This window comes from Boleophthalmus pectinirostris, unplaced genomic scaffold (assembly GCF_026225935.1).
Source record: "Boleophthalmus pectinirostris isolate CB_2022bp ecotype Guang Dong unplaced genomic scaffold, ASM2622593v1 HiC_scaffold_8, whole genome shotgun sequence".
Lineage (NCBI taxonomy): Eukaryota > Metazoa > Chordata > Actinopteri > Gobiiformes > Gobiidae > Boleophthalmus > Boleophthalmus pectinirostris.
Window position 1 is genome coordinate 4,651,574 of NW_026571515.1, and position 27,936 is coordinate 4,679,509.

At 43.3% G+C, this 27,936-nt stretch overlaps 1 protein-coding gene across 2 annotated transcripts; it reads left to right on the forward strand.

Moving 5' to 3' along the window:
* The first annotated feature begins 650 nt into the window (after positions 1 to 650).
* Positions 651 to 27,726, forward strand: commd7 (COMM domain containing 7). Of its 2 annotated transcripts, XM_055165663.1 has the most exons (9): positions 651 to 795; positions 2,931 to 2,984; positions 6,543 to 6,645; positions 6,987 to 7,043; positions 9,773 to 9,810; positions 9,902 to 9,992; positions 19,109 to 19,158; positions 19,250 to 19,298; positions 23,131 to 27,726. In XM_055165663.1, exons 1-9 carry the CDS (start codon positions 715 to 717, stop codon positions 23,205 to 23,207), a joined length of 600 nt encoding a protein of 199 aa, XP_055021638.1. In that variant the 5' UTR covers positions 651 to 714; the 3' UTR covers positions 23,208 to 27,726. The 2 variants fall into 2 exon arrangements, with proteins under 2 accessions (XP_055021638.1, XP_055021639.1); XM_055165664.1 differs by lacking the exons at positions 19,109 to 19,158; positions 19,250 to 19,298; positions 23,131 to 27,726 and adding an exon at positions 11,596 to 13,084.
* Positions 27,727 to 27,936: the final 210 nt, after the last annotated feature.

Consider the following 27,936-nt stretch of genomic DNA (forward strand, 5'->3'; position numbering starts at 1 on the left):
TATGACAATTGACAATATGCAGAACACAGGACATGACAAATACGGTGTACATGAAAGAAATAAAAACAAAACTTAAACATTGCTACTGCTACATTGTACAAAGATATTCATGGATATACAACTTTCATGTATCAATATGGCTGGATAGATAAAATTCTAATAGATTAATTAAAACAGGAAAAAAAACAAAACAAAGAGGTATAAGAGAATTTACATTTGTGAACATAAAATTAGCTAACTATAATAATTAATTTATTATGATTATGATTATGATTATTATGATTATTATGATTATTATATTTATTTTTTGAGTCTAAATTCTTTTCATGTACACCAAAAATAATATGTTTGCATTTTAATTAAAAGTTCACGTCAATATGATCTTTGATAAATTTTTAACTTTTACGTCTTTACAAAAAGTGCAGTTAAGTACAGTTGTTTTAATATATTTTAGCATAAATTTATTAGTAGGGTAAATTTTGTGCATAAGTTTAAAGGAGACATCTCTCATCTTATTATTTATCAAACATTTTTGATTCAGTCCTTTTCTTTTTTTCCCCGTGCGCTGCCGGCGGTGACCTGCAGGGGGCGCGATGGCAGCGTGACAGAGCCGGCACGCATGCGCACTGACGCACCCGGAATCAGTCTGCAGAGGAGGCGAAGAGCAGCTGCAGATTTTCTGGACATTTTTGTGTCAAACTTTCAAATAAAACCATGCAACTTCATTTTACTAAAGATGTTTTACCGGACAGTGTCAGCAGCGACTTCCAGACTCTCAACAAACTCAACGAGCAGGTAAAAATACGACACGGAGCAGACTTTATTAGGTTATAACGAGCTAAAAGGTGGTGTTGTTTTGTGTTTTTGCTTTCTGTGATTGTATAAACACAACAGTCGGTTTTAAAATAAGTATGTAGATTGTAATGTTTAGAGAAATAAGTTAATAAAGCCATACGTGTTGGTTAAACGCTTCTGTTTTTGCATTTAGTGTTTTATTGTGGAACTTTTCCCTGGTGATCAGAGTCATGTGACAGGAGGAGTAGTGACTGCAGAGTAGCTAAAACAGGGTGTCAAACTAAAAAAAAAAAAAAAAGAAAAACTGGGCCTAAGTCGTGGGCTAAACCAAATATTTATTGAAAAATGTCAACAACTTCTGCATGTTTTCTCTTCTTTCGAGATCTGTAATGTCAAACCTTTTCCTTATTAAAATAAATGTTTAATAATAGTTTTGCGTGAACATTGAATCCAGAACAAGCAGAATATAAAATAATAACAACATTTTAAATAAATAATGTTTCTGTATTCTATCTGTAGCTTTTGAACTCCCATTAAATGTTTTTTTCACAAGCCAGCAACCAGTCAAAAATAACAACTCACTTAAATGAAAATCTAATCTTTCGACTATGTAGGAGCTATTTGCTTATTCTGTTGATTCTAAAATTTGTTTATTATTTTTGTTTGTTAGTTAGCTTACTAATTTAGTTTTGTTAATTTGTATAATATATTTTTGCTATGTTAATATTATTCTTGCTAATTTCTTAGTTTAAATTGGTATTATTTACGTTAGCACCTCCTTTTTGTTTTTGGTTTAATTCGGGTCACCTAGGGGATAAAAGAGGGTGGTACACGTAGACCAGAGTGACCTGGGTGGGCCTATGGTTTTTTACCAGTCACGAGGAGAGGCAGCAGGAGTCGCCTCAAACATGTTTTCCTTGTTGTTTGCCCAAACTGGAAAATAAACCTTGGAAAATCATCTTTTGTCATGGACATTGATTTGTGCTGCGTAAACCACATACCCATGGTGCCCAAAGGTGATTATTTGAGTTATGTTTAGTTCTGAGTTTGCCCACGCTTTTGTTTGTTACTTTTATTTGACAAATAGTCACTTCAGACTATGAACAGTCAAAAATCTTAAAGAAAACATTCATCTGAGGTTAGTTTGTAGACTGTGATTTACTCTGAGGCACATGATGGCAGAAACATATACTTGGCATTTCTACTTAGATACAAGTTTCATCGTAGTGGTAGTAGTAGTAGTAGTAGTAGTAGTAGTAGTAGTAGTAGTAGTAGTAGTAGTAGTAGTAGTACAGCTCTATTACACATTTTATATGAGCCCTTGGGCCAAATATAATTATATTGCATGCCAAATTTGACCCCCAGGCCCGAGTCTGAGTTAAGGTGACCAGATGTCCCAGTTTTGAGCTCTATGTCCCCTGTCCCAGCAGATTTATGCAAAACTATTTATTTGTCCCAGTTTTATACAAGAAATATCCCAGGTGTCCTTATTTTTGACCAATTTATTTAGGTAAAATACAGAAAAGCTGATTAAACAAGAAAATCTGACAATACTGACACATGTTCGTCGTGAATGTTGTCTACAGAACAATTTTCCTTAATTACGCACTCGTTTCACAATTTTATTATTACCAACCACCAAAAAAAAAAAACAGGGATGTCCCAGTTTTTTTTAATTTTGAAATTCTGTTCACCCTATAATTAAATTTGCAAAAATGTGAATGAACATTAGGATCCTTTTCAGTCCTGATATCAATACCAACAAACTGCCTATCCATGGGTTGACATTGATGAAAAATTAGTATGACTGGTTCCATAGCAATTAGCAATTTAAAGCAAACTTCCAATCCCACTTAATTGGTTTTGCACATTTTATAAACGACACAGTTTACCAAGTGCTTTACACAGCTTTATAAAACATTTAACTCTAAAAAACAGCAGCATTATGTTCCGAAAAAAGGAATAATAGAATCAGTGAATAAAAATAATACAGTCAATAAATAAAAGCAGTACTAAAAAGAATAGAATAGATAATAAAAACGATAAATACGAGACGCAGAGGACCACATAACTCTCGTGGTGTTAAAAGACAGAGGATAAAAGTGAGTGTATTTTTTATTGTTTTTGTCTTGCAGCAATTCATGCGTCTGATTGAGATTCTGTTCCAGTTTCTCCTGGAGCCCAAAGAGGTGAGTCTCTGTGTGTCTCTGTGAGTCTCTGTGTGTCTCCACGTGTCTCCCTGTGTCTCCGTGAGTTTCCGTGAGTCTCCGTGAGTCTCCGTGTGTCTCTGCGTGTCTCTGTGTGTCTCCCTGTGTCTCCGTGAGTGTCCACGAGTCTCCACGAGTCTCCGTGTGTCTCCGTGTGTCTCCGTGAGTCTCCGTGTGTCTCCGTGAGTCTCCGTGTGTCTCCGTGTGTCTCCGTGTGTCTCCGTGAGTCTCCGTGTGTCTCCGTGTGTCTCCGTGAGTCTCCGTGTGTCTCTGTGAGTCTCTGTGTGTCTCCACGTGTCTCCGTGTGTCTCCGTGAGTCTCCGTGTGTCTCTGCGTGTCTCTGTGTGTCTCCCTGTGTCTCCGTGAGTCTCCGTGTGTCTCCGCGTGTCTCCGTGAGTCTCCGTGTGTCTCCGCGTGTCTCTGTGTGTCTCCCTGTGTCTCCGTGAGTCTCCACGAGTCTCCGTGTGTCTCCGTGTGTCTCCACGAGTCTCCGTGAGTATCCGTGTGTCTCCGTGTGTCTCTGTGAGTCTCTGTGTGTCTCTGTGAGTCTCTGTGTGTCTCTGTGTGTCTCCGCGTGTCTCCGCGTGTCTCCGCGTGTCTCCGCGTGTCTCCGTGAGTCTCCGTGTGTCTCCATGTGTCTCCCTGTGTCTCCACGAGTCTCCGTGTGTCTCCGTGTGTCTCCGTGTGTCTCCGCGTGTCTCCGCGTGTGTCTCTGTGTGTCTCCGCGTGTCTCCGCGTGTCTCCGCGAGTCTCCGTGTGTCTCCCTGTGTCTCCCTGTGTCTCCACGAGTCTCCGTGTGTCTCCGTGTGTCTCCGTGAGTCTCCGTGTGTCTCCGTGTGTCTCCGTGTGTCTCTGTGTGTCTCTGTGTGTCTCTGTGTGTCTCCGCGTGTCTCCGCGTGTCTCCGTGAGTCTCCGTGAGTCTCCGTGTGTCTCCGTGTGTCTCCGTGAGTCTCCGTGTGTCTCTGTGAGTCTCTGTGTGTCTCCACGTGTCTCCGTGTGTCTCCGCGTGTCTCCGTGTGTCTCCGTGAGTCTCCGTGTGTCTCTGCGTGTCTCCGTGAGTCTCCGTGAGTCTCCGTGTGTCTCTGTGAGTCTCTGTGTGTCTCCACGTGTCTCCCTGTGTCTCCGTGAGTCTCCGTGTGTCTCCGTGAGTCTCCGTGTGTCTCTGCGTGTCTCTGTGTGTCTCCCTGTGTCTCCGTGAGTCTCCGTGTGTCTCCGTGTGTGTCCGCGTGTCTCCGTGAGTCTCCGTGTGTCTCCGCGTGTCTCCGTGTGTCTCCGTGTGTCTCCGTGAGTCTCCACGAGTCTCCGTGTGTCTCCGTGTGTCTCTGTGAGTCTCTGTGAGTCTCTGTGTGTCTCTGTGTGTCTCCACGTGTCTCCGCGTGTCTCCGCGTGTCTCCGTGTGTCTCCGTGTGTCTCCGTGTGTCTCCGTGTGTCTCCTGTGTCTCCACGAGTCTCCGTGTGTCTCCGTGTGTCTCCGTGAGTCTCCGTGTGTCTCCGCGTGTCTCCGCGTGTCTCTGCGTGTCTCTGCGTGTCTCCGCGTGTCTCCGCGTGTCTCCGCGAGTCTCCGTGTGTCTCCCTGTGTCTCCCTGTGTCTCCACGAGTCTCCGTGTGTCTCCGTGTGTCTCCGTGTGTCTCCGTGTGTCTCCGTGAGTCTCCGTGTGTCTCCGCGTGTCTCCGCGAGTCTCCGTGTGTCTCCCTGTGTCTCCCTGTGTCTCCACGAGTCTCCGTGTGTCTCCGTGTGTCTCCGTGAGTCTCCGTGTGTCTCCGTGAGTCTCCGCGTGTCTCCGCGTGTCTCCGCGTGTCTCCGCGAGTCTCCCTGTGTCTCCGTGTGTCTCCCTGTGTCTCCCTGTGTGTCTCCACGAGTCTCCGTGTGTCTCCGTGTGTCTCCGTGAGTCTCCGTGAGTCTCCGTGTGTCTCCGCGTGTCTCCGTGTGTCTCCGCGTGTCTCTGTGTGTCTCTGTGTGTCTCCGTGTGTCTCCGTGTGTCTCCGTGAGTCTCCGTGTGTCTCCGCGTGTCTCCGTGTGTCTCTGTGTGTCTCCGTGTGTCTCCGTGTGTCTCCCTGTGTCTCCACGAGTCTCCGTGTGTCTCCGTGTGTCTCCGTGTGTCTCCGTGAGTCTCCGTGTGTCTCCGTGAGTCTCCGTGTGTCTCCGCGTGTCTCCGCGTGTCTCCGTGAGTCTCCGTGTGTCTCCGTCTCCGTGTGTCTCTCGTGTCTCTGTGTGTCTCGTCTCCGTGTGTCTCCCTGTGTCTCCACGAGTCTCCGTGTGTCTCCGCGTGTCTCTGTGTGTCTCTGTGTGTCTCCGTGTGTCTCCGTGTGTCTCCCTGTGTCTCCACGAGTCTCCGTGTGTCTCCGTGTGTCTCCGTGTGTCTCCGTGTGTCTCCGTGAGTCTCCGTGTGTCTCCGTGTGTCTCCGTGTTGTGTCTCCGCGTGTCTCTGTGTGTCTCTGTGTGTCTCCGTGTGTCTCCCTGTGTCTCCACGAGTCTCCGTGTGTCGTGTGTCTCGTGATCTCCGTGTTCTCCGTGTGTCTCCGCGTGTCTCTGTGTGTCTCTGTGTGTCTCCGTGAGTCTCCGTGTGTCTCCGCGTGTCTCTGTGTGTCTCCACGAGTCTCCACGAGTCTCCGTGAGTCTCCGTGTGTCTCCGTGTGTCTCCGTGTGTCTCCGTGTGTCTCCGTGTGTCTCCATGTGTCTCTGTGAGTCTCCGTGTGTCTCCGCGTGTCTCGCGTGTCTCCGTGTGTCTCCATGTGTCCATGTGTCTCCATGTGTCTCCCGTGTGTCCCGTCTCCACGAGTCTCCGTGTCTCCGCGTGTCTCCGCGTGTCTCCGCGTGTCTCGTCTCCGTGTCTCCGTGAGTCTCCGTGTGTCTCCGTGTGTCTCCGCGTGTCTCCGCGTGTCTCCGCGAGTCTCCGTGTGTCTCCGTGTGTCTCCGTGAGTCTCCGTGTGTCTCTGTGAGTCTCCGTGTGTCTCCGTGAGTCTCCGTGTGTCTCCCTGTGTCTTCCTGTGTCTCCACGAGTCTCCGTGTGTCTCCGTGTGTCTCCGTGAGTCTCCGTGTGTCTCCGTGTGTCTCCGTGTGTCTCCGTGTGTCTCCGTGAGTCTCCGTGTGTCTCTGTGTGTCTCCCGGTGTCTCCGTGAGTCTCCGTGAGTCTCCGTGTGTCTCCGTGTCTCCCGTGTCTCCGTGAGTCTCCGTGAGTCTCCGTGTGTCTCCGTGTGTCTCCGTGTGTCTCCGTGTGTCTCCGTGTGTCTCTGTGTGTCTCCCTGTGTCTCCGTGAGTCTCCGTGAGTCTCCGTGAGTCTCCGTGAGTCTCTGCGTGTCTCTGTGTGTCTCCCTGTGTCTCCGTGAGTCTCCGTGAGTCTCTGTGTTTCTCTGTGAGTTTGTATGAGTCCGTGTGAGTTTGTGTGAGTCTGTGTCTGTCTGTGTCTCTTGAGTCTGAGATCGTCCTTGAGAACTGAAGCGAGACTAAACACGGTCTGGGTCTCTGTTTCTGTGTTCAAAAGAATTCTTGCATATCTCCCTGTTCCCTTGTGTATGTTTTTTTTGTTTTTGTGTGTGCAGACAGAGCGGTTCATGCAGCAGTTGACCGAGTTCGCAGGAGAACACGGGATGAGCGCCGGGCCCCTCAAGAACCTCATGAAGAGCGTGCTCCTGGTGCCACAAGGTACAGCTACAGGAGCTCAGTTTATAGAGCGTTTGTCCACTCATCTGTAGGCTGGTGTTTCGAATTCTGCTTTCTGGAAAAAAGACATCACTGGTTGAGCAGACAGATCCACTGGCCCACAGTCTGGTGGTGCAGTTCTAGCTGGTAGATAGACACATGCACATCCAACAAAAGCTACGACTGCATCCTGGGTCCAAAAAGACTGATGTCCTTTCACCAGTTCTTTAATTTCTTTGAGCAACATTGAGCTATAACTAAGTAAAAACGCAGTCATTGACACTTTTATTTAGTTTAAAAATTAAAAAATGCAATGTATGAAGTGTATCTCATGTCTCCTCCAGGGGCAATGAAGAGGAACCTGTCAGCTGAACAGATCCGAGAAGACCTGGTAACTTTAGGTGAGCATTTCCTTTTATGAAACTAGTTCAAAAAGGTTTAAACAGCCTATATTATTCAAATCTGACTCTTGTGTCATGTGTTATAATGTTATTACCTCCTCAAAAACAGACCTGGAGTTGTGTTTGTTTCATTCATACATGTTTGAGTAAAAGGCCGTTCACACCAAAGCGTCAAAAAACGCCTTGACGCCTCTATTTGGACGCCTTTTGCATTTGAGTTTAGACGCCCCCGACGCGCGTGTTTGACGCCGTGGACGAACGGGAGAAAAATACTTGACGCGCGTCCGTTGCCCTGGAAACAAGAGCCCGGTCCCTCTCTTTTCCCGAAACAATGTCAGACCAGACTGAGAGAGACTTTAGTGTTTTTTATAACATAAAACATCAGCGGAGGAGATCGGGTCGACGACTGGGGCGTGTTTATATTTATACTCCGCTAATCTAGTCTAGTCCCGGTCTGGTCCCGGTCTAGTCCCAGTCTCGGTCTATTACGGGTCTAGTCCTGGTCTAATACAGGTTAGTCCCGGTCTTCTAGTCCCGGTCTAGTCCTGGTCTAGTCCTGGTTTAGTCCCGGTCTAGTCCTGGTTTAGTCCAGGTCTCGGTCTAGTCTTGGTCTAGTCCTTGTTTAGTTCTGGTTGAGTTCTGGTCTAGTCCTGGTTTAGTCCCAGTCTAGTCCTGGTTTAGTCCCGGTCTAGTCCTGGTTTAGTCCCGGTCTCGGTCTAGTCTCGGTCTAGTCCTTGTTTAGTCCTGGTCTAGTTCTGGTCTAGTCCTGGTTTAGTCCCGGTCTCGTCCTGGTTTAGTCCCGGTCTAGTCCTGGTTTAGACCGGGTCTCGGTCTAGTCTCGGTCTAGTCCTTGTTTAGTTCTGGTCGAGTTCTGATCTAGTCCTGGTTTAGTCCCGGTGTAGTCCTGGTTTAGTCCCGGTCTCGGTCTCGTCTCGGTCTAGTCCCGGTCTAGTCCTGGTCTAGTCCCGGTCTAGTCCTGGTTTAGTCTCGGTCTAGTCCTTGTTTAGTCCTGGTCTAGTCCTGGTCTAGTCCTGTTTAGTCCCGTTTAGTCCTAGTCCTGGTTAGTCCTGGTTAGTCTCGGTCTAGTCCTTGTTTAGTCCTGGTCTAGTTCTGGTCTAGTCGTGGTTTAGTCCCAGTCTAGTCCTGGTTTAGTCCGGGTCTCGGTCTAGTCTCGGTCTAGTCCTTGTTTAGTCCTGGTCTAGTTCTGGTCTAGTCGTGGTTTAGTCCCGGTCTAGTCCTGGTTTAGTCCGGGTCTCGGTCTAGTCTCGGTCTAGTCCTTGTTTAGTTCTGGTCTAGTTCTGGTCTAGTCCTGGTTTAGTCCCGGTCTAGTCCTGGTTTAGTCCCAGTCTCGGTCTGGTCCTGGTCTAGTCCTTGTTTAGTCCTGGTCTAGTCCTGGTCTAGTCCTGGTTTAGTCCTGGTCTAGTCCTGGTTTAGTCCTGGTCTAGTCCTGGTTTAGTCCGTCTGGTCCTGGTCTGTAGTCCTGGTCCTGGTCTAGTCCTTGTTTAGTCCTGGTCCTAGTCTAGTCCTGTAGTCCTGGTTTAGTCCTGGTTTAGTCCTGGTCCTGGTCCTGGTGTAGTCCTGTCCTAGTCCTGGTCCTGTTAGTCCTGGTTTAGTCCTGGTTAGTCCTGGTCCTGGTCCTGGTGTAGTCCTGGTGTAGTCCTGGTGTAGTCCTGGTGTAGTCCTGGTGTAGTCCTGGTTTAGTCCTGGTCCTGGTTTAGTCCTCGCGATCGTCTCGGTGATTGTGGTGTATATATTTATTCTCCTTTCATGTTTGTGGTTCTCGTTCTGGTTCTCGGGTTTTTCTTCCTGATAATGACGTCGCTGCGTCACTGAATACTCGTCCCTGATTGGTTGACGCGGCAACTTCAGCATTTTCAGCTTCTTGACGCTGACGCCTTGGACGCGCCGCAAAAACGCGGCTCTTAACTCAGGGGTCTCCAAACTCTTCAAAATAGCTCGCCAAAGGATTTCTGAATTATACATTTTGCGCTAATAACTACTGGAAATGTCTAATTTTGAAGCCTAACTTTGTGCACTACTAAATAATAGATCATGGTTTATGTAGGGGTGTGCAAAAATATCGGAATATCGATATATCATATCGTTTAATGTGATGATACAGTATCGATATCGTGGGCTGCTGTATCGATATATCACCAAGAGTATTTTTAGGTGTGTTTTACTAAATTATTTTGTTACAGAGCCGCAGTTTTGTTGCTTGTGGAGTGAAAGGAAACTCATTTATGCGACACATTTGACATTTTTACTGTTTTGACGATTAAAATGTTTGTGTTTCATATGAATTTTGCACAAGAAGTGGTTTAACAAAGACTTTTAGTATCACAGCCATGATTTAGCCTTTATTTTTTATTGAATCGTATCGAATCGATTTGAAATATATCATATCGAATTGAAAGTGCACTGTATCGAGATATGTATCGTATCATGGCCTGTGTATTGAGGTATGTATCGTATTGGCAACTTCTTAATGATACCCAGCTCTAGGTTTATGTTTCATACACGTCTAATTTAGGGAGACCGGACGTCTCTATTTACCCGGGACAGTCCCAGTTTTGAGTCCTGTGTCTCCCGTCCCCAAATGCTCTGTTCCACCTTATGATGTCATTATGCACTACAGTAGTTTTCAAGTTAACGTCTCCGTTTACCTTTTGTTTAGTAGAGATGGGAAATCAGAGGTCTGAAATGATCCAAATCTTCTGTAATTTCAGGTTTAAATGAAGAAAAGGCTGTTCAGTTTTCACAACAGGTCAGTTTTAGTTTTATTATTTAAAACATGATTAATTACACATATTAAGAATGTATTAAAGTATTTTCTGATCATTTCTTGTCCCTGTCAGTGGGGGGAGCACTCGGCTGCTCTGTCCAGACTGGCAGTGAGACAGACTCTGATGGTGAACCAGCTCGTGGACATGGAGTGGAAGTTTGGAGGTAAACAAATCAATAAATCTTTATTTACTGCACAGAGCCGTTTACAACACACAAGGTGACCAAAGTGTTTTCCAATAAAATGAACACAATGTAAAAGCAAACAAAAACACTAATTTAAACAACAATAACTTCTATTCACGCTTACCGGAACACATTTGGAAACATGCGAATGATGACTTCCAGTGTAGTTGCCGACACTGGGCTTGTGATAAAAGACTGTGTAAAAAAGTGTATTTATGTATCCAATCTGTGGATAAAACCATGGATTCTGTAGCAGTGGTCTTCACAATCTGCCAACACATAAAAAAGGAGAAAAAACAACATAAAAGACTGAGAAACAGAGCGAATTTTCTCAGAATCAACATTTGAAGCACTAAACTATTATTTATCTCAGTCAGAAAAGTTATGTATTTCGTGGATTTTTGGATGATAAGAGAATTTTCAAGAGGAGACACTTCCACATTTGAGCGACACGTGATCTAAATGAGCAGCTGTGGTTGGATCACCTCAAGTTTTTCACACTCTCTGATCTGGTCCCTTCTGGATTCTAACAGAATAGCCTCATTTCCACTGGCGCGCGTTGGGGCCGCCTTGGCGTGGAACAGTTTGGAGGGAGTCCCCACCGCCTTGGGGAGTGTTTCCATTACAATGGACCCAGGCCGCTTTGGGCATTACACAGGTCTAGAAAAACGGCTGTGAAAAGACTGGAGCTAAACTAAAGGAGCATCAACACTGATCGATGTTCAAATATTAAATATCTGGGGCATATCATCACTGCGGACATGACAGATGATGATGATATGTACACAGTGTAAGATGCTCTATGCCAAGTGTCAAACTCTTTGGTCGGGGGTCGTATCCAACCGACTTTGATCCAAAGGCCGGATCAGAAAACTCATGTCATATAAACCCCAAAATAACAATAAGTTCAAATATTTGTGCAGAGAAACACAAATCTATTACAGAAATCTTTTTAATGGATGAACTCTTTCTTTTACAAAATTATAATATTATGAACAACCTGAAACTTTAAGAAAATACAATTTCAACACAATGTTTTAACATTATTTTGTATGCAAACAGGAATAAGTCAATTTTTCTTGGAAAATCCGGCACTCGGCTCCACTTTTCTCATGTTGGAAATTTTCTGATGAGGGTGTCACGGTCAACAGTCAAAACGATCGTCCTTTAGAGCGTTTGGAAAAAGGACAAGTCTTTCATTTGTGCTGCTGGTCTGGAGGGCCACGTACAGAGACGCTGGAGATGCTGCTATGCTAAGTGACGCAGAAAATTACCAATATTTTAATAGAAAATAAATTCAAATATTTAAGTAGAAAATCAGCCAAGGGCCACATTGAAGGTCTTGGAGGGCCGGATCTGGCCCCCGGGCCTTATGTTTGACACCTGTGCTCTATGCTCAGGCAAATACTCTTATGCGTAAGTTTGGTTCTTGTACAAATGACGTAAAGTTGTTATTGTTTAGATCTTATTGTACACCGTTGTACACAGCTCACCTCTGGACTAATTATAAAAAATCCAGTTTGCAAAGACTGCAGGTGGTCTACAGTGACCCCAATGATGTTCATTTTGTCTTCTTATATAGGGAGGAAGAGGAGAGACACATCATACAAGCACTCAAACAATGTCAGTATCCCAGCTGGGCCATAAACAAAGGCAGACAACAAGTTATCAATAAAACCAACAAACCCCGGAAAAAAACACAACAATGCAACACAGGGCAGCAGGACAAGAACATAGTCACACTACCAAACATCAGAGGAACAACCGAACCCATCCAGAGCCATGAAAAAACACAACATAATCACTGTAGTAAAACCAGACACAAAACTCCGCCAACTACTCGTACATCCCAAGGACAAAATCCCACAAGAACAAAAATGCAATGCCATCTACGAAATCCAATGCAAATCATGCAATAAATCATACATAGGGGAAACAGGCCGGGCATTTCACATCCGAAAAAAGGAACACCAAAAGGAATGCGAGAAGGAAACGTCAGGGAGACTCACCAGAACACAAAAAGACAAAGCAGAACAGGAAAACCTAAAATCCGCCATATCAGACACTGTAAAAGGAACAACCACATTATGGATCGGGACGGGGCTCGGGTCATTGGATCGGAAAACAACAAGTTCAAACGCTGGATCAAGGAGGACGGTGAAATCAGGAAAACGAGGCACGGACAGCGTTAACCGTGATGACGGAGCGTTCCTCCTTTCACACACCTGGGACACCCTCCTCCAGAGACACCGGGCGACGGGAGGCGTGGTCAGTCTGAGCGACCTGCAGGTCCATCAGGTCTGACCACGCCTACAGGAAGTAACAACAGCTGATATACGACACGTCACCACCAACACCGGTGACAGTTCTGAAGATGGCTCACAGCAGCAGCCGAAACATGTCAACAAGGTAAACACACTTTACTGCATTGTCTTTAAAAAGAACCTAAGAAGTTAAAGGTCTACAGTGACGCTTTACGGGTACTTTTGAGGAGCCACGATGGACAAGTGCGACTGAAATGTTTGTTACTGCTCGAGTGAACACTTTGCAAGCTGCACTAAGAATTTTAATGTACAGTTTTATCTGCAGACTGAACAAATCAGACAATGAAATAATAATGTCACTCACAAATCTGAGATTCAGTGCAATAAGGTATCAGTCCAACATGCGGAGACACTGGTGTGACTGTCTTTTAAAAATATGAATGTTTATTGTTTTGTATTGTCACTGTCCTTGTCTGTTTTTTAAATGGACCATGAGTTCGGAATAAAGGTGATGATGATGATGATGAAATATAACGCCAAACAAATGCACCGCAAATGAACCAGAACACACAGCTGCTCTTCACGTAGACGGACACAAGCTTTCACGACACAAAGTTTCACGTTTGTTTTCTCAGTAGACCCAAAGACATCCCCACAGAGCACACGCTGTGGTTTTGAGAAACAACTTTAGTCTTTTATTACCTCGTTACCTGGATAGAGGAACTTTGCGGTCACACACTCCACACTGAACATACATCTTACACCACATTTGGGATTTACTCTCTTACGGGGATTGAGGAGGAGGATGGTGGCAAAGTTTGGCTTCCACTTTACGCTGACACTACAGACTGTGACTGATGTGGATTTATTATTTTCTACACATACAGAAGATTTCAAATATATGATGTTTGGAATTATGTAGCAAAGACAAAAAGTGAAATAAATCAAATCAGTATTTTTATATTTTTTTGTGTTCAAATCTTCCAAGTCTCCACCCTTTGCTTTGTCGACGGCATCGCAAACTCTTGGCCTTCTCAATCTCTTTCGTTTTTCAATATAAAACCAAAAATAAGAATGCGAAAAAAAACAACAATTTTCTTCATTATTTGTCTCCAAAACCAAAATGGAAAAACAGATAATGATTTGTTGTTTCAGTTTTTGAATTTGTGTTTAAATGAAAAATGGAAAAAACAGACTTTTCCTGTTTACATGACTTAAACTGTGATGCCGGAACCAGGACTGAGGACTGAACCAGGTCCAGGACCAGACCGGAACCAGACCGGGACTGAGACCAGGACTAAGACCAGGAAAAGGACTGGGACTGAAGCCGGGACCAAGACCGGGACTGAGACCATGATTGAGACCGGGGACTGACTGACGGGACTGACCGGGACTGAGGACTGAGGCCGGGACTGAGGCCGGGACTGAGGCCGGGACTGGGACTGAGGCCGGGACTGAGGCCGGGACTGAAGCCGGGACTAGACCGGGATTGAGACCGTGATGACTGATGTGGATTTATTATTACACACACTCTTTGAATTTCTTCTGTTTTACCGGTAAATGCATCTGCACCGTTGTTAAACAAGAGTTACATGGTTCGCACTGTTTCCATGTTGTCACACGTGCGTCGCTATGGGCCTGCTGCTGGTCCTCCAATCACTGCACAGAAGTGAGACTAGCACCGCCCCCCGTGCCTCTCTCCCAGCTGTTCGTTTGTTAGTCCGCTTTGGTACCAAGCGCTTTACGCAGTGGAAATTCACAGGGTCCAGGCAGTTCCGTCCCGTGCCGGCCCTGTGGAAGTGAGGCCGGGACTGAGGCCGGGACTGAGGCCGCGACTGAGGCCGCGACTGAAGCCGGGACTAGACCGGGATTGAGACCGGGATTGAGACCGGGATTGAGACCGGGACTGAAGCCAGGACTGAAGCCAGGACCAGACCGGGATTGAGGCCGTGACTGAGACCGGGGACTAAGGACTTGACCAGACCGGGACTGAGGCCGGGACTGAGACCGGGACTGAGACCGGGACTGAGACCGGGGACTAAGGACTTGACCAGACCGGGACTGAGGCCTGGACTGAAGCCAGGACTGAAGCCGGGACCAGACCGGGACTGAGGCCGGGACTGAGGCCTGGACTGAGACCCGGACTGAAGCTGGGACCAGACTGGGACTGAGATCATGACTGAGACCGGGGACTAAGCACAGGACCAGACCGGGACTGAGGCCTTGACTGAAGCCTGGACTGAAGCCGGGACCAGGCCGGGACTGAGTCCAGGACTGAGACCAGGGACTAAGGACGGGACCAGACCGGGACTGAAAACAGTTTAGTCCTGGTTTAGTCCTGGTTTAGTCCTGGTTTAGTCCGCTTTGGTACCAAGCGCTTTACGCAGTGGAAATTCACAGGGTCCAGGCAGTTCCGTCCCGTGCCGGCCCTGTGGAAGTGAGGCTTATGTAGAAGTTAGGTCCAAGGTTTTCATATCTGTTAACCTCAAAATAACAGCTTTTTCTGTTCTGCCTGATACCAGATTCGATACTGTGACCAATACCCAATATCACCTGATACCAGTTCATGTACTCGCACTACAATTTATCTTTTATCATCATTTATTTAAAAATGGTTTCACCACTTGCACTGGTGTTAGGTTTATCTAAACATTAAAAACAAGAAGAAAGACAAGAGATTAATTCAGTTTTACTCGCGAGGAGAACGGGCAGAGAGTGGGCATCAAAACCAACAGTCTCCACACGTTCTGATGACTCAAGGCCGTTCTCCTCTTTTTATTTCATTAGGAGGCCCTAGTTACAGAATGATAATTCTCAAGGGGAAGGGGAAACAGCAAAGACATAATAAGAAACTGGTGCAGCTAAGCATAGTACAAACACATAAAACATGATTAACAATCAGGAGGTGCCTTAGGTCAGACACCATCATAACTCTTCATGTGTGACAGTGGGAGTTGGCTTCATGTGAGGAATCATCTCGAGGTTCACTAGAGCGATAGGACACTGCACACAGTTGTCAAACACACAGAGGTTATTCAACAAGTGACAAGTGATTGGTACATTATAAATCAAAGAATTGTAGTACATAAATGGTTAACTCATAGGCCTAGAATATCACACAAGTATTTAGCAAATATGGGATAATAAAATTATTCTGACAACTGGTCAAAGACAGGCTCAAATACATGATAATACTGATGACACATGCAGCCAATTTTCTCAAAGGACCTGGTTCAGACTCACACGTGTTGTGGAGCTGTCCTCAGTTTACAGTATTTTGGAAGTCAGTCTTTACTTTATTACCAAATTGTATTAAGCCATATTTACTGACTTTAATTTTTGATGTAGCACCACGGGACGTAAAAGCGACGGTAAAAGCCGGTGGTGATGATAATAACAGACTAGGGGTGGGCGATATATCGATATTTTAAATATATCGAGATAGTTTTTAAACTCGATATGAATTCTGACATATCGTATATATCGATATAATGCTTATATTAAATTTAGAATTCGCCGCTTCGCTTGTTTATCTTCTCTCTCGTCGCCCCCGCCTCCCTGATTTTGTTCGCTCGTGTCTCCTTCACTCGTCACTGTCGCCGAAAGTTGGTGCCAGTGAAAAGCTTCAAGCACCACGAACCTTTTCAACCATTTACAGACAAAACCATCAGCAGCTCATCCTCATGTTCCACCGAGTCGCGTCCTTTAGCCCGAAAGAAGCTAAACGAGCTGAGCTGCAGGAGAAGTGCTGTTTATGCAAATGAGCCATGTGCTTAAGTTTGGTTTCTGTAAAATGTAAACACACGTGCGCAAAACTGCATTAAACACATTTTTATCTCAAAGGGCTGATGTGGCTCTAGAGTCGTTGTTCTTTATATATTGTAAAGTTTAGTCATGTAAAGTTTATTTATGGAGAAGATTTTAATGAATAATCTGCTGCAGTGTCACTTGTACAATAGTGTTTGGAAACGTTGGGTTTGATCTGCAGTGGATTGTGGGATTAAACCTCAGAGCTCCTCACTGCTGGATAATAACATGGATCTATTGAAATAAGGAACATCCTGAGTTTCTTCTGCTGAAGGAGCTCATGGTTCTGGTTCTGGTTTGGATAACAGAGTTAATGCAAAGATGAACTTGTCTTGATTTGTTTTATCTATGAATGAAAAGAAGGAAATATGTATTATTTATTTTATTTTACAGTTAAATTATTATTTATGTAATTAGGTTTTTTGTAATCTTAAATGTTCCTATATGAACTGCCGACCTCTTACACTTCAATAAAAAAAAAAAAAAGACCTTGTGGAATTTGGCAGATTTGTTTTTGCAGTTTTCAGTTTTAGGGGGTTATTTTTTCTTGAACATATATCGAGATATATATCGTATATCGAGATATAGCAAAATATATTGAGATATATTTTTTGATCCATATCGCCCAGCCCTATAACAGACTACGAAACTTTGTTGTCGAGGCGGTTTGTTTTCATGAAGAGTTTTGGTAATGACTTAATGCACCATTTGACACTAAAACAAATTTGATATTCTGCTCAGAGCAACAGTCAAATATTTTATTGCTCCTGGCAGCCTCAGATTGTAATTAACTCAACTGAAAGACTGCAATTATTTAGGAGAAACACAATTCCCCCTGTAAACAACAAAGAAAAAATTATACACTTATTATACACTAGCAGTCAAAAGTTTGGACACGCCCTCTCGCGCTTTAGTTTTTTTTCTTTAAAGGTGCATTGTGTAACTTTTCTGGTGGGTGGTCCGTCACATGCTGCCGGGAATGTTCCACAGTGTGACATTAAACATTAAACTTTACATTTATTCAATTACAGGTGGTTTTATAACTCAAAAATAGCTAGAAAAAAGACATTCTGACTGTGAGCGGCGTCGCCTTTCCACAGATCTGACCTGTAACTTGGTCTGGTTTGGTCTCCGTGAAGATGGGAAGGTTTAATGCCGTACTGTGGAATATTCCAGACAAAGCAATAACGTCTTCAGGGAGAAAAAAAAAGAGTTTGACGGGCCCGGAAATGTACTACTTTCTACGTTTTCTACACATACAGAAGATTTCAAATATATGATGTTTGGAATTATGTAGCAAAGACAAAAAGTGAAATTAATCAAATCAGTATTTTTATATTTTTTTTGTATTCAAATCTTCCAAGTCTCCACCCTTTGCTTTGTCGACGGCATCGCAAACTCTTGGCCTTCTCAATCTCTTTCGTTTTTCAATATAAAACCAAAAATAAGAATGCGAAAAAAACAACAATTTTCTTCATTATTTGTCTCCAAAACCAAAATGGAAAAACAGATAATGATTTGTTGTTTCAGTTTTTGAATTTGTGTTTAAATGAAAAATGGAAAAAACAGACTTTTCCTGTTTACATGACTTAAACTGTGATGCCGGAACCAGGACTGAGGACTGAACCAGGTCCAGGACCAGACCGGAACCAGACCGGGACTGAGACCAGGACTAAGACCAGGAAAAGGACTGGGACTGAAGCCGGGACCAGACCGGGACTGAGACCATGATTGAGACCGGGGATTAAGGACAGGACCAGACCGGGACTGAGGCCTTGACTGAGGCCGGGACTGAAGAAGACCGGACTGAGCCGGGACTGAGCCGACTGGACCGGACTGAGCCGGGACCTGGACCGGGACTGAGGCCGGGACTGAGGCCGGGACTGAGGCCGGGACTGACCGGGATTGAGACGTGATTGAGGCCGGGACTGAGACCGTGATTGAGATCGGGGACTAAGGACCTGACCAGACCGGGGCTGAGACCAGGACTAAGACCAGGAAAAGGACCGGGATTGAGACCGGGACTGAAGCCAGGACTGAAGCCAGGACCAGACCGGGATTGAGACCGTGATTGAGACCGGGGACTAAGGACTTGACCAGACCGGGACTGAGGCCGGGACTGAAGCCGGGACTGAAGCAGGGACCAGACCGGTACTGAGGCCGGGACTGAAGCTGGGGACTGAGACCTGGACTGAAGCCGGGACCAGACTGGGACTGAGACCATGATTGAGACCGGGACTAAGCACAGGACCAGACCGGGTACTGAGGCCGGGACTGAAGCCGGGACTGAAGCCGGGACCAGACCGGACTGAGGCCGGGACTGAAGCTGGGGACTGAGACCTGGACTGAAGCCGGGACCAGACCGGGACTGAGTCCAGGACTGAGACCAGGGACTAAGGACGGGACCAGACCGGGACTGAAAACAGTTTAGTCCTGGTTTAGTCCTGGTTTAGTCCTGGTTTAGTCCTGGTTTAGTCCTGGTTCAGTCCTGGTTCAGTCCTGGTTCAGTCCGGCATCACAGTTTAAGTCACGTAAATGGGAAATGGCCGTTATTCGTTTTTTTTTTTTTTTTTCATTTTTCATTTAAACACAAAATGAAAACTGAAAAAACAAATCGTTATCTGTTTTTTCATTTTGGTTTTGGAGACAAATAATGTAGAAAACTGTTGTTTTTTTCATTTTCTTAATTTTGGTTTTATTTTGAAAAACGATTCAAATGTTCCACAGACTGACCCGTTTTGTACTTTTTATGTAATTTCTTCCAATATCCATAATTAAACTTCAAATTAACAACTAGTTTCAGTACTTTTTTTGTCAGTTTTTCTATCAGAGTGTTGATTTTTGACATCCTAGAGCAGAGTTAAAAGCTTTTTTTTCTAGTTTTTGAGAAGCGTGAAGCTGCAAAATGAATCTCGACCGTGTAATTTTTCTTTTGACGTATTGTCGATGTATAAACCTGCACGGTGTTCTGCCCAAGCAAGTTCCCTCGCGATAACAAGTCTAACCGGGCTCCTCTCTCCGCAGTGACGGTTGGGACGAGTGAAATGCACAAAGTCGGGAACATTTTTCTGCAGGTAAAACAAAAACTCAAACACACACACACACAAAAAAAAAAGGTGGTTTAATATTTTTATTTATTCTTCATCAAATCTCGTTCTGTTGCAGCTGAAGTTGGTGATTCGAAAAGGAAACGCGACAGAAAACGTCTACATGGGTGAGTAATATGCAAATGTGCACAATTAACGTTAATGATGGGAACTGGTATTGTTGAAGTGATGGAATGTTCCTCAGTGCGGCTTTAGGATTAACCACAACGGACGTTTATTTCTATAGAACTATTCATATGCAAAGTATCTGAAGAAAGAGTTTTATGGAATAAGAAAAAACATTAAAAACACACAAAAAAAACCAAATCAAATCTGACTCTGGGTAACAGGAGGACGGGACTAAACCAGGACTAGACCAGGAATAAACCAAGACTAAATCAGTGACTAAAGTAGGACTAAACCAAGATTTAACCAAAACTACACCGGGGTTAAACTGGACTTGGACTAAACCAGGTCTAAGGCAGGACTACAGCAGGGACTAAACTACGACTAAACCAAGGACTAAATTAGGACTAAACCAGGATTTAACCAGGGACTAAATCAGGGACTGAACCAGAACTAAACCAGGACTAAACCAGAGACTAAATTAGAACTAAACCAAGGACTAGACCAGGACTAAACCAGGACTAAACCAGAGACTAAATTAGAACTAAACAAGGACTAGACCAGGACTAAACCAGAGACTAAATTAGAACTAAACCAGGACTAGACCAGGACTAAACTGGTGACTAAACTAAAACTAGGGCTAAACCAGAGACTAAACCAGGATTTAACCAGGGACTAAATCATGGGCTAAACCAGGACTAAACTAGAGAATACACCGAGACTAAATCAGTGACTAAACCAGGACTAAACCAGGACTGAACCAGGGACTAAATCAGGACTAGACCAGTGACTAAATCAAGGACAAAATTAGGACTAAGACAGAACTAAACCAGGGACTAAACCAGGGACTAAACCAGGGACTAAACCAGGGACTAAACCAGGACTAAACCAGGACTAAACCAGAGACTAAATTAGAACTAAACAAGGACTAGACCAGGACTAAACTAGGACTAAACCAGAGACTACACCAGGACTAAACCAGAGACTAAATTAGAACTAAACAAGGACTAGACCAGGACTAAACCAGAGACTAAATTAGAACTAAACCAGGACTAGACCAGGACTAAACTAGGACTAAACCAGAGACTAAATTAGACTAAACAAGGACTAACCAGGACTAACCAGAGACTAAATTAGAACTAAACCAGGACTAAACCAGGACTAAACTAGGACTAAACCAGAGACTAAATTAGAACTAAACAAGGACTAGACCAGGACTAAACTAGTGACTAAACTAGGGCTAAACCAGAGACTAAACCAGGATTTAACCAGGGACTAAATCATGGGCTAAACCAGGACTAAACTAGAGAATACACCGAGACTAAACAGGACTAAACCAGGACTAACAGGACTGACTAAACCAGGGACTAAACCAGGACTAAACCAGGACTAACCAGGGACTAAACCAGGACTAACCAGGGACTAAACCAGGGACTAAACCAGGACTAAACCAGGACTAAACCAGGACTACACCAGGACTAACCAGGACTACCAGGACTAACCAGGACTAAACCAGGACTAACCAGGAAAAACCAGGACTAAACCAGGACTAAACCAGGACTAAACCAGGACTAAACCAGGACTAACAGGGACTAAACCAGGGACTAAACCAGGGACTAAACCAGGACTAAACCAGGGACTAAACCAGGGACTAAACCAGGACTAAACCAGGACTAACCAGGACTAAACCAGGACTAAACCAGGACTAAACCAGGACTAACCAGGACTAACCAGGACTAAACCAGGACTAAACCAGGACTAAACCAGGACTAAACCAGGACTACACCAGGACTAAACCAGGACTACACCAGGGCTAAAGCAGGAGGCTGTTCCACGTCAAAGATGTAGTTTGGTGCTAGACCAGGGAGAGAAACATCATTTGCTTGTCTCCATGGAGATAAATAAGCAGTTTAATGCACACTGTGGAACATTCCAGAGCATTTACAGCCACCCCCCCCACCAGAAAAGTTTCAGAGTGAGTCTTTAAGAACTTACTGAATCTATTATAAGATTAAAGTTCTTTGGTTCACAGTAGAGAGGACTACAGGGACCATGATCCTTTGCTCCATTTCAGTTCCACCAATGAGAAAACTATTTATATTTTTAGTTTTATTCAAATACAAACAGTCAGTAAGTGTTGTTTTTTTATTTGTAGCTGTCATGAAAATCTTACTATGAAACAAATCCCAAATGCAGTGTTGGGAGTGTTACTTTTAAAATGTAATCCCCTACAGATTACAGATTACATACACCAAAATGTAGTTTGTAACATAATTCATTAAATTACTTAAAGTGAGTAATGTAATCTGAATACTTTGGATTATTTGATTTGTTGTAGAGAAGCAAAGACGAGGATATTGCAGTATAAGATGTTTTGTCTTCTAAAAGAAAATAAAAAGCCCAGACTTTACTGAACCGTATTAAAAATATTACACGACACATCCACACAGCAGGATTTAGTCCTGTTAAATCCTATTTTAGTCCTGGCTTTAGTCTTGTTTTAGCCCTGGTTTAGTCCTGGTTTAAGACCTATTTTAGACCTGGTTTAGACCTGGTTTAGGTCTAGTTTAGTCCTGGTTTTAGTCCTGATTTTAGTCCTGGTTTTAGTCCTGATTTTAGTCCTGGTTTTAGTCCTGGTTTAGACCTGGTTTAGGTCTAGTTTAGATCTAGTTTAGACCTGGTTTTAGTCCTGGTTTTAGTCCTGATTTTAGTCCTGATTTTAGTCCTGGTTTTAGTCCTGATTTTAGTCCTGATTTTAGTCCTGGTTTTAGTCCTGGTTTTAGTCCTGGTTTTAGTCCTGATTTTAGTCCTGATTTTAGTCCTGGTTTTAGTCCTGGTTTTAGTCCTGATTTTAGTCCTGGTTTTAGTCCTGGTTTAGGTCTAGTTTAGATCTAGTTTAGATCTAGTTTAGACCTGGTTTTAGTCCTGGTTTTAGTCCTGATTTTAGTCCTGATTTTAGTCCTGGTTTTAGTCCTGATTTTAGTCCTGGTTTTAGTCCTGATTTTAGTCCTGGTTTTAGTCCTGGTTTTAGTCCTATTTTGGTTTTAGTCCTGGTTTTAGTCTGTTTTAGTCCTGATTTTAGTCCTTTTAGTTTAGTCCTGGTTTTTAGTAGTCCTGATTTTAGTCCTGATTTTAGTCCTGGTTTTAGTCCTGATTTTAGTCCTGGATTTTAGTCCTGATTTTAGTCCTGGTTTTAGTCCTGATTTTAGTCCTGATTTTAGTCCTGGTTTTAGTCCTTTTTAGTCTTGGTTTTAGTCCTGATTTTAGTCCTGGTTTTAGTCCTGGTTTTAGTCCAGATTTTAGTCCTGATTTTAGTCCTGGTTTTAGTCCTGATTTTAGTCCTGGTTTTAGTCCTGGTTTTAGTCCTGGTTTAGACCTGGTTTAGGTCTAGTTTAGATCTAGTTTAGATCTAGTTTAGACCTGGTTTTAGTCCTGGTTTTAGTCCTGATTTTAGTCCTGATTTTAGTCCTGGTTTTAGTCCTGGTTTTAGTCCTGATTTTAGTCCTGGTTTTAGTCCTGGTTTTAGTTCTGGTTTAAACCTGGTTTAGTTTCCAGCAATGAGTAGAATTACTGAAAAAAAAAAAAAAAAAAAAAGGGGGATATAGCCCAAAATGTGAAAACAGGAAAATACCTCTGTGTAATTTATTTCAGCAAAGTAACTGTAATCCAATTACCACTCACTGAAACAGTAACTGTAACTGAATACAGTTACTCATAATTTGTACTCTGATTACGAAACTCCGGAACATGTAATCTGTTACTCCCCAACACTGCCCAAATGTGAAACGTGATGAAAAGTCTGTTTTTAGCTGTGTCCTGTTTTGTGTGTTGCAGAGCTGACACTTCCTCAGTTTTATAACTTCCTCCACGAGCTGGAGCGAGCCAAGGCCAGTATGGACTGTTTCACATGAGCCCCACTGCACAACACGGACTGTATATATGTTTTTGTCCTTTCATTTGTACATTTTGTCCTCTGTTTGATTAAATATTAATGCTGATAGTGACACGGCAGAGAGCAAAGATCTGGTAAAAAGTAGTGTTCCATTTAGAAATTCTGGTATGAAGCTCAGTGCTCTGGTCCAACAAACAAAAAACATAAATTTTTCCCATAAACTTACAAGAAAAGTTGAAATATTAAGAGTTTAAAGGCACGTCAGCCAGCTATGGTTTAACTCATGGCAGTAGGGCAGTCGTCCTCTATAGGCGAGTTTCAGCTGACGTCATTGTTATTAAAAGTCCGCGTTGCTGCTGGGAAATATTTTGGTCGGAGGCAAGAAACACGGTAGCGTCAAACACAGTGCGTAACCTCGCGTATTTATCCCCGATAATGGTAAATTCCTGCTGCATTATCGGATGCACAAATAGAAGCACGGAAGAAGGAAAATGTCTTTTTCGTATTCTGAGTGAAAAGAACCGCTAACGGTGAATTAAACGACTTTCAAACATCCGCAGAGCAAACGTAGAAGATCCTAACAAACCGTGGACTCCAACAAGTTCAACAACACATCGAGACTCTTGGAGGTTTTCATCTTTTCTGCTGTGAATGGCCCAGGAGTTTCCACCAAGTCATTGTGGATATCGCCCAAGTGAATATTTGTCCAGGTAGTTGGAGATTCTGACCAGAAATTTGGTTTTGTCGGGGTTGAAAAGGGTGATTTGGCTCCATCGATGCTTATGACCAATTTCTGGTCAAATGGTCTTGGGTCCTCTGCCGTTAGAGTGGATAAATAACCGGGATCAATACCCTTTACGTGTTTTCTCGCTCCATCCGTCATGTTCAATTAGTGTTTCTTGCCGCCGAACAAAATAATTCCCAGCATGCAACGCGCGCTTTTGTCAACAATGAAACTCACCTATACAAAAAGCACATTTAAAACCCCAAATTTGATGCCAAATGCCAATGGTGATGTCAATATTTACCACTAGGGATGTAACAATAATCGAAATATTGTGATATCGTACCGTCAAAAGTCTCACAATAACATCGAATCTCAAGTGTCTCTGCTTCAATAAATTTTTTTGGTTTGTTTTCGTATTTTTAAATGTATTTATTATTGAGAAATCCAAGGGGATCAATCATACTTAATATAGATAAGGAAAGAATTAGTAATAAAATGTAATTAAATTAAATTAAAATAATAATAATACAAAAATAAAATCATACAAATAAAATACAAAAATAATACAATAAAAATAAAAATTAAATAAAATTAGAGAAACATTAAATAAAACACAAATAAAAAACTAAACCGGTATAAGCAACTCAAAATGGTCTTTAAAATGTTTGCATTAACCCGCTCTACATGATCCTGGTGTTTTATTGTGCTTTTTTTAATTTTTTTTTAATTCCTATTCCAAATCCGTTCATATCCTAGCCTCAGTGAGTTTCATGGAAATTGAAAAATCATGGAATTTTGTAAATTCAATGAAAGTTTTGGAAAAGTCATGGAATTTCACATAACTCCAGCGTTCTGTTAAGTTCTCACGAGGCTGTTCGGATTATTTCTGAACGTCTGCACCTTTTGTTTAAAAGAGACGACAGGATTTTGAATGTTAAAAAACTATAATCCCAAACCATAAGGTGAGTAGAAAGAGTTCACATTTCAGATTTAGCCCTAAAAGTCTGATCAGTTCTACACATGTAGGTGCTGTGAAGTCTTGGAAAATTCACTTCAGGTCATGAAAAAGTCATGGAAAAGTGTTTAAATTTTGTCAGTGAAAAAGAGTGGGAACCTCACACTCTTAATCTTGTAATATTTTTTTTTTCTGGGAAGTCTGTTGGAAAAATGAATGTTATATTTTCTTCTGTAACTTGTGACTGTTGAGTTCTGTTTGCATGACTCACATTTGTCAGGTTCACACACAAATCACCTCATCTCACCATCACCACAGTGTGTTTTTCTACAGAAGAGCGAGTGGTTGAGACTCGCTGCTTCATGTTTGCAGCTCAGAGAAATTCTTTCTGAATCCGTGTGTCATTCATTCATTGGTTTTTCAATATAAAACCAAAAATAAGAAAATGAAAAAAAAACAACTATTTTCTTCATTATTTGTCTCCAAAACCAAAATTAAAAAAACAGATAATGATTTGTTTATTCAGTTTTTTTATTTTGTGTTTAGATGAAAAATGGAAAAAATGAATAACGGACGTTTACGCGACTTAAACTGTGAGAACCAGGACTGAACCAGGACTGAACCAGGACTGAACCAGGACTGAACCAGGACTGAACCAGGACTGAACCAGGACTGAACCAGGACTGAACCAGGACTGAACCAGGACTGAACCAGGACTGAACCAGGACTGAACCAGGACTGACTGAACCAGGACTGAACCAGGACTGACTGAACCAGGACTGACTGAACCAGGACTGAACCAGGACTGAACCAGGACTGAACCAGGACTGAACCAGGACTGAACCATTTTCAGTCCTGGTCTGGTCCCGGTCTCAGTCAGTCCCAGTCTTGGTCCTAGTCTAGTCCCTGTCTGGTCTGGTCCCAGTCCGGTCCCGGTCTGGTCCCAGTCCCAGTCTAGGTCCCAGTTCGGTCCCAGTCCCAGTCTCAGCCCCGGTCTCAATCGCGGTCTGGTCCTGGTCTGGTCCCCTGGTCCCGACCTCAGTCCTGGTCTCAGTCCAAGTCTGGTCTCAGTCTTAGTCCCAGTCTGGTCTGGTCCCAGTCTCGGCCCCGGTCCCAGTCTCAGCCTTGGTCTCAGTCTCGGTCTGGCCCCGGTCTCAATCCCGGCCTCAGTCCTGGTCATGTTACCTGGTTTCAGTCCCGGCCTCAATCCTGGTCCGGTCCCAACCTTAGTCCTGGTCTCAGTTCTGGTCTGGTCCCGGTCTGGTCCTGGTCTCAATCCTGGTCTCAGTCCTGGTCTCAAAAATAATGAATCATTACCCGTTTTTTAAATTTTGGTTTTGGAGATAAATAATGAAGAAAATATTTGTTTTTTCGTTTTCTTATTTTTGGTTTTATTTTGAAAAACTAATGAATGAGTAATACATGGATTTTTCAGTTTTATCTCTTTAATGCTTTTTTTTTGTTCAGCCTTTGGAGTGAAAACAGAATCTTGACCAACTTCACTCCAGAGACTCAGGACTTTGTTGATTTTGCATAATTTCCTGTGCAATAATTTCCATAAAAATAATCACATCTTCTTCATTTCTTAATTATCTCAGATTGTATTTTCATTTGGATTAAATTTACTGTCTGGTGCACTTAGACTTTATTGATCTGCAAGAATATAAATTGTAATAAATTCTAAATAGGGATCAAACATGGCAAAAGATTCAAAGGTTTAAGTTGAAGTGAGTTTTCATAAAATTTGCGTCAACTGTTCCAATATTTCATTGTGTTTCTTAAAGGTTGTATGGAGGATTTTTTTGTTTCAAGTTGTCAACGATAGATTATAGATGCAGTAGCCTTGTAATTATGATGACCAAAAAAAAAGAGAATAAAAATTCATCAACTCTGGACGTGGTGGGGCTAAACATTTGCCAATAGATAACGACACTGCCTCGTTATCTGTGAGCTGACAGGCTGTCAATCAAACTCCCTACGTTTCTAGTGTAACTGACTTGCCTGCGCCGCCGGTACGTGGTTTACGTACGACTGTCACGCAGTCCACAGACGCAAGACGCACAGACACTGTTTACAGTTCTGAGCGGCTTTTTTTGACCTATATCTTCCTCGCAGTTCGCACAAACTTTGTTGCAATGGCGACAAGAATCCAGGAGCAGTTCGCCGCAAAAGAAAGTCTGTTTTTGAGGTCGCTGAAAGAAGAAGACAAGGGGAAAAGCAGCGAAGCCAAACTAAGGTGATTCTTGGAGATTCATTCCAGCGATGGCGCGACTGAAGCAGACGCAGGGTCTAAAGACTGAACCACTGGTCCACAAATTACTCCTGGACAGGAAACTTCTGCTTATTATGAAAACGTACTTTATTTCCAAGAGCGAGACAAACGTTTTTCAGGACACGAAAGTGATATCTTATGTCTGAAAACGTAATTTTCAAGGCAAAGAAAGAGTCCGCTTGCTGCTGCGTGTTGTAGTTAGTTCATTCGCACGAAATCTCCGCGCACTCTTCTCTGCACCCCTTTCCTGCTCCTCTCCCTGCTGCCCGATCCACTCTTCTCCCCGCTCCTCACTTCTCCGTCTTGCCTAACCAACACTGTAGTTAGTTGTTTACAAGTCATGTGCAGCGCACCGGCTGTAAACAAACCTGTTTATGGCGTAAGGAGGAGGAGGGAGGAGGCGTTTCTACGTAGGGAGCTGGATTTCTCGTTCCTTGGAAAATCCTCTATACAACCTTTAATAGAGTTTCACAGCTGTTGTATATAGACCAACTTATGTCACTTATTTTTCATTAATTTTTACATTTATTCATAATTTTGTACAGACTATTTTACTACTAATAACAATAAAAACATTTAATATATCCACAGATTTACTGTTGTATTTTCACAAATGTTTTGATTGATACTCACGCTGGTGTTATGCAGAAATGGACTTTTTGGAGATTTCCACCATGTTAGAATGTTCCCTCATCAAAAACAAACCTGAAGAGGATTTAGAGTCATCCATGCATGTTTGAGTCATTTTGTGATCTCTCCTGGAACCTTTTTCACAACTGCCGGAAGTCTTGCGC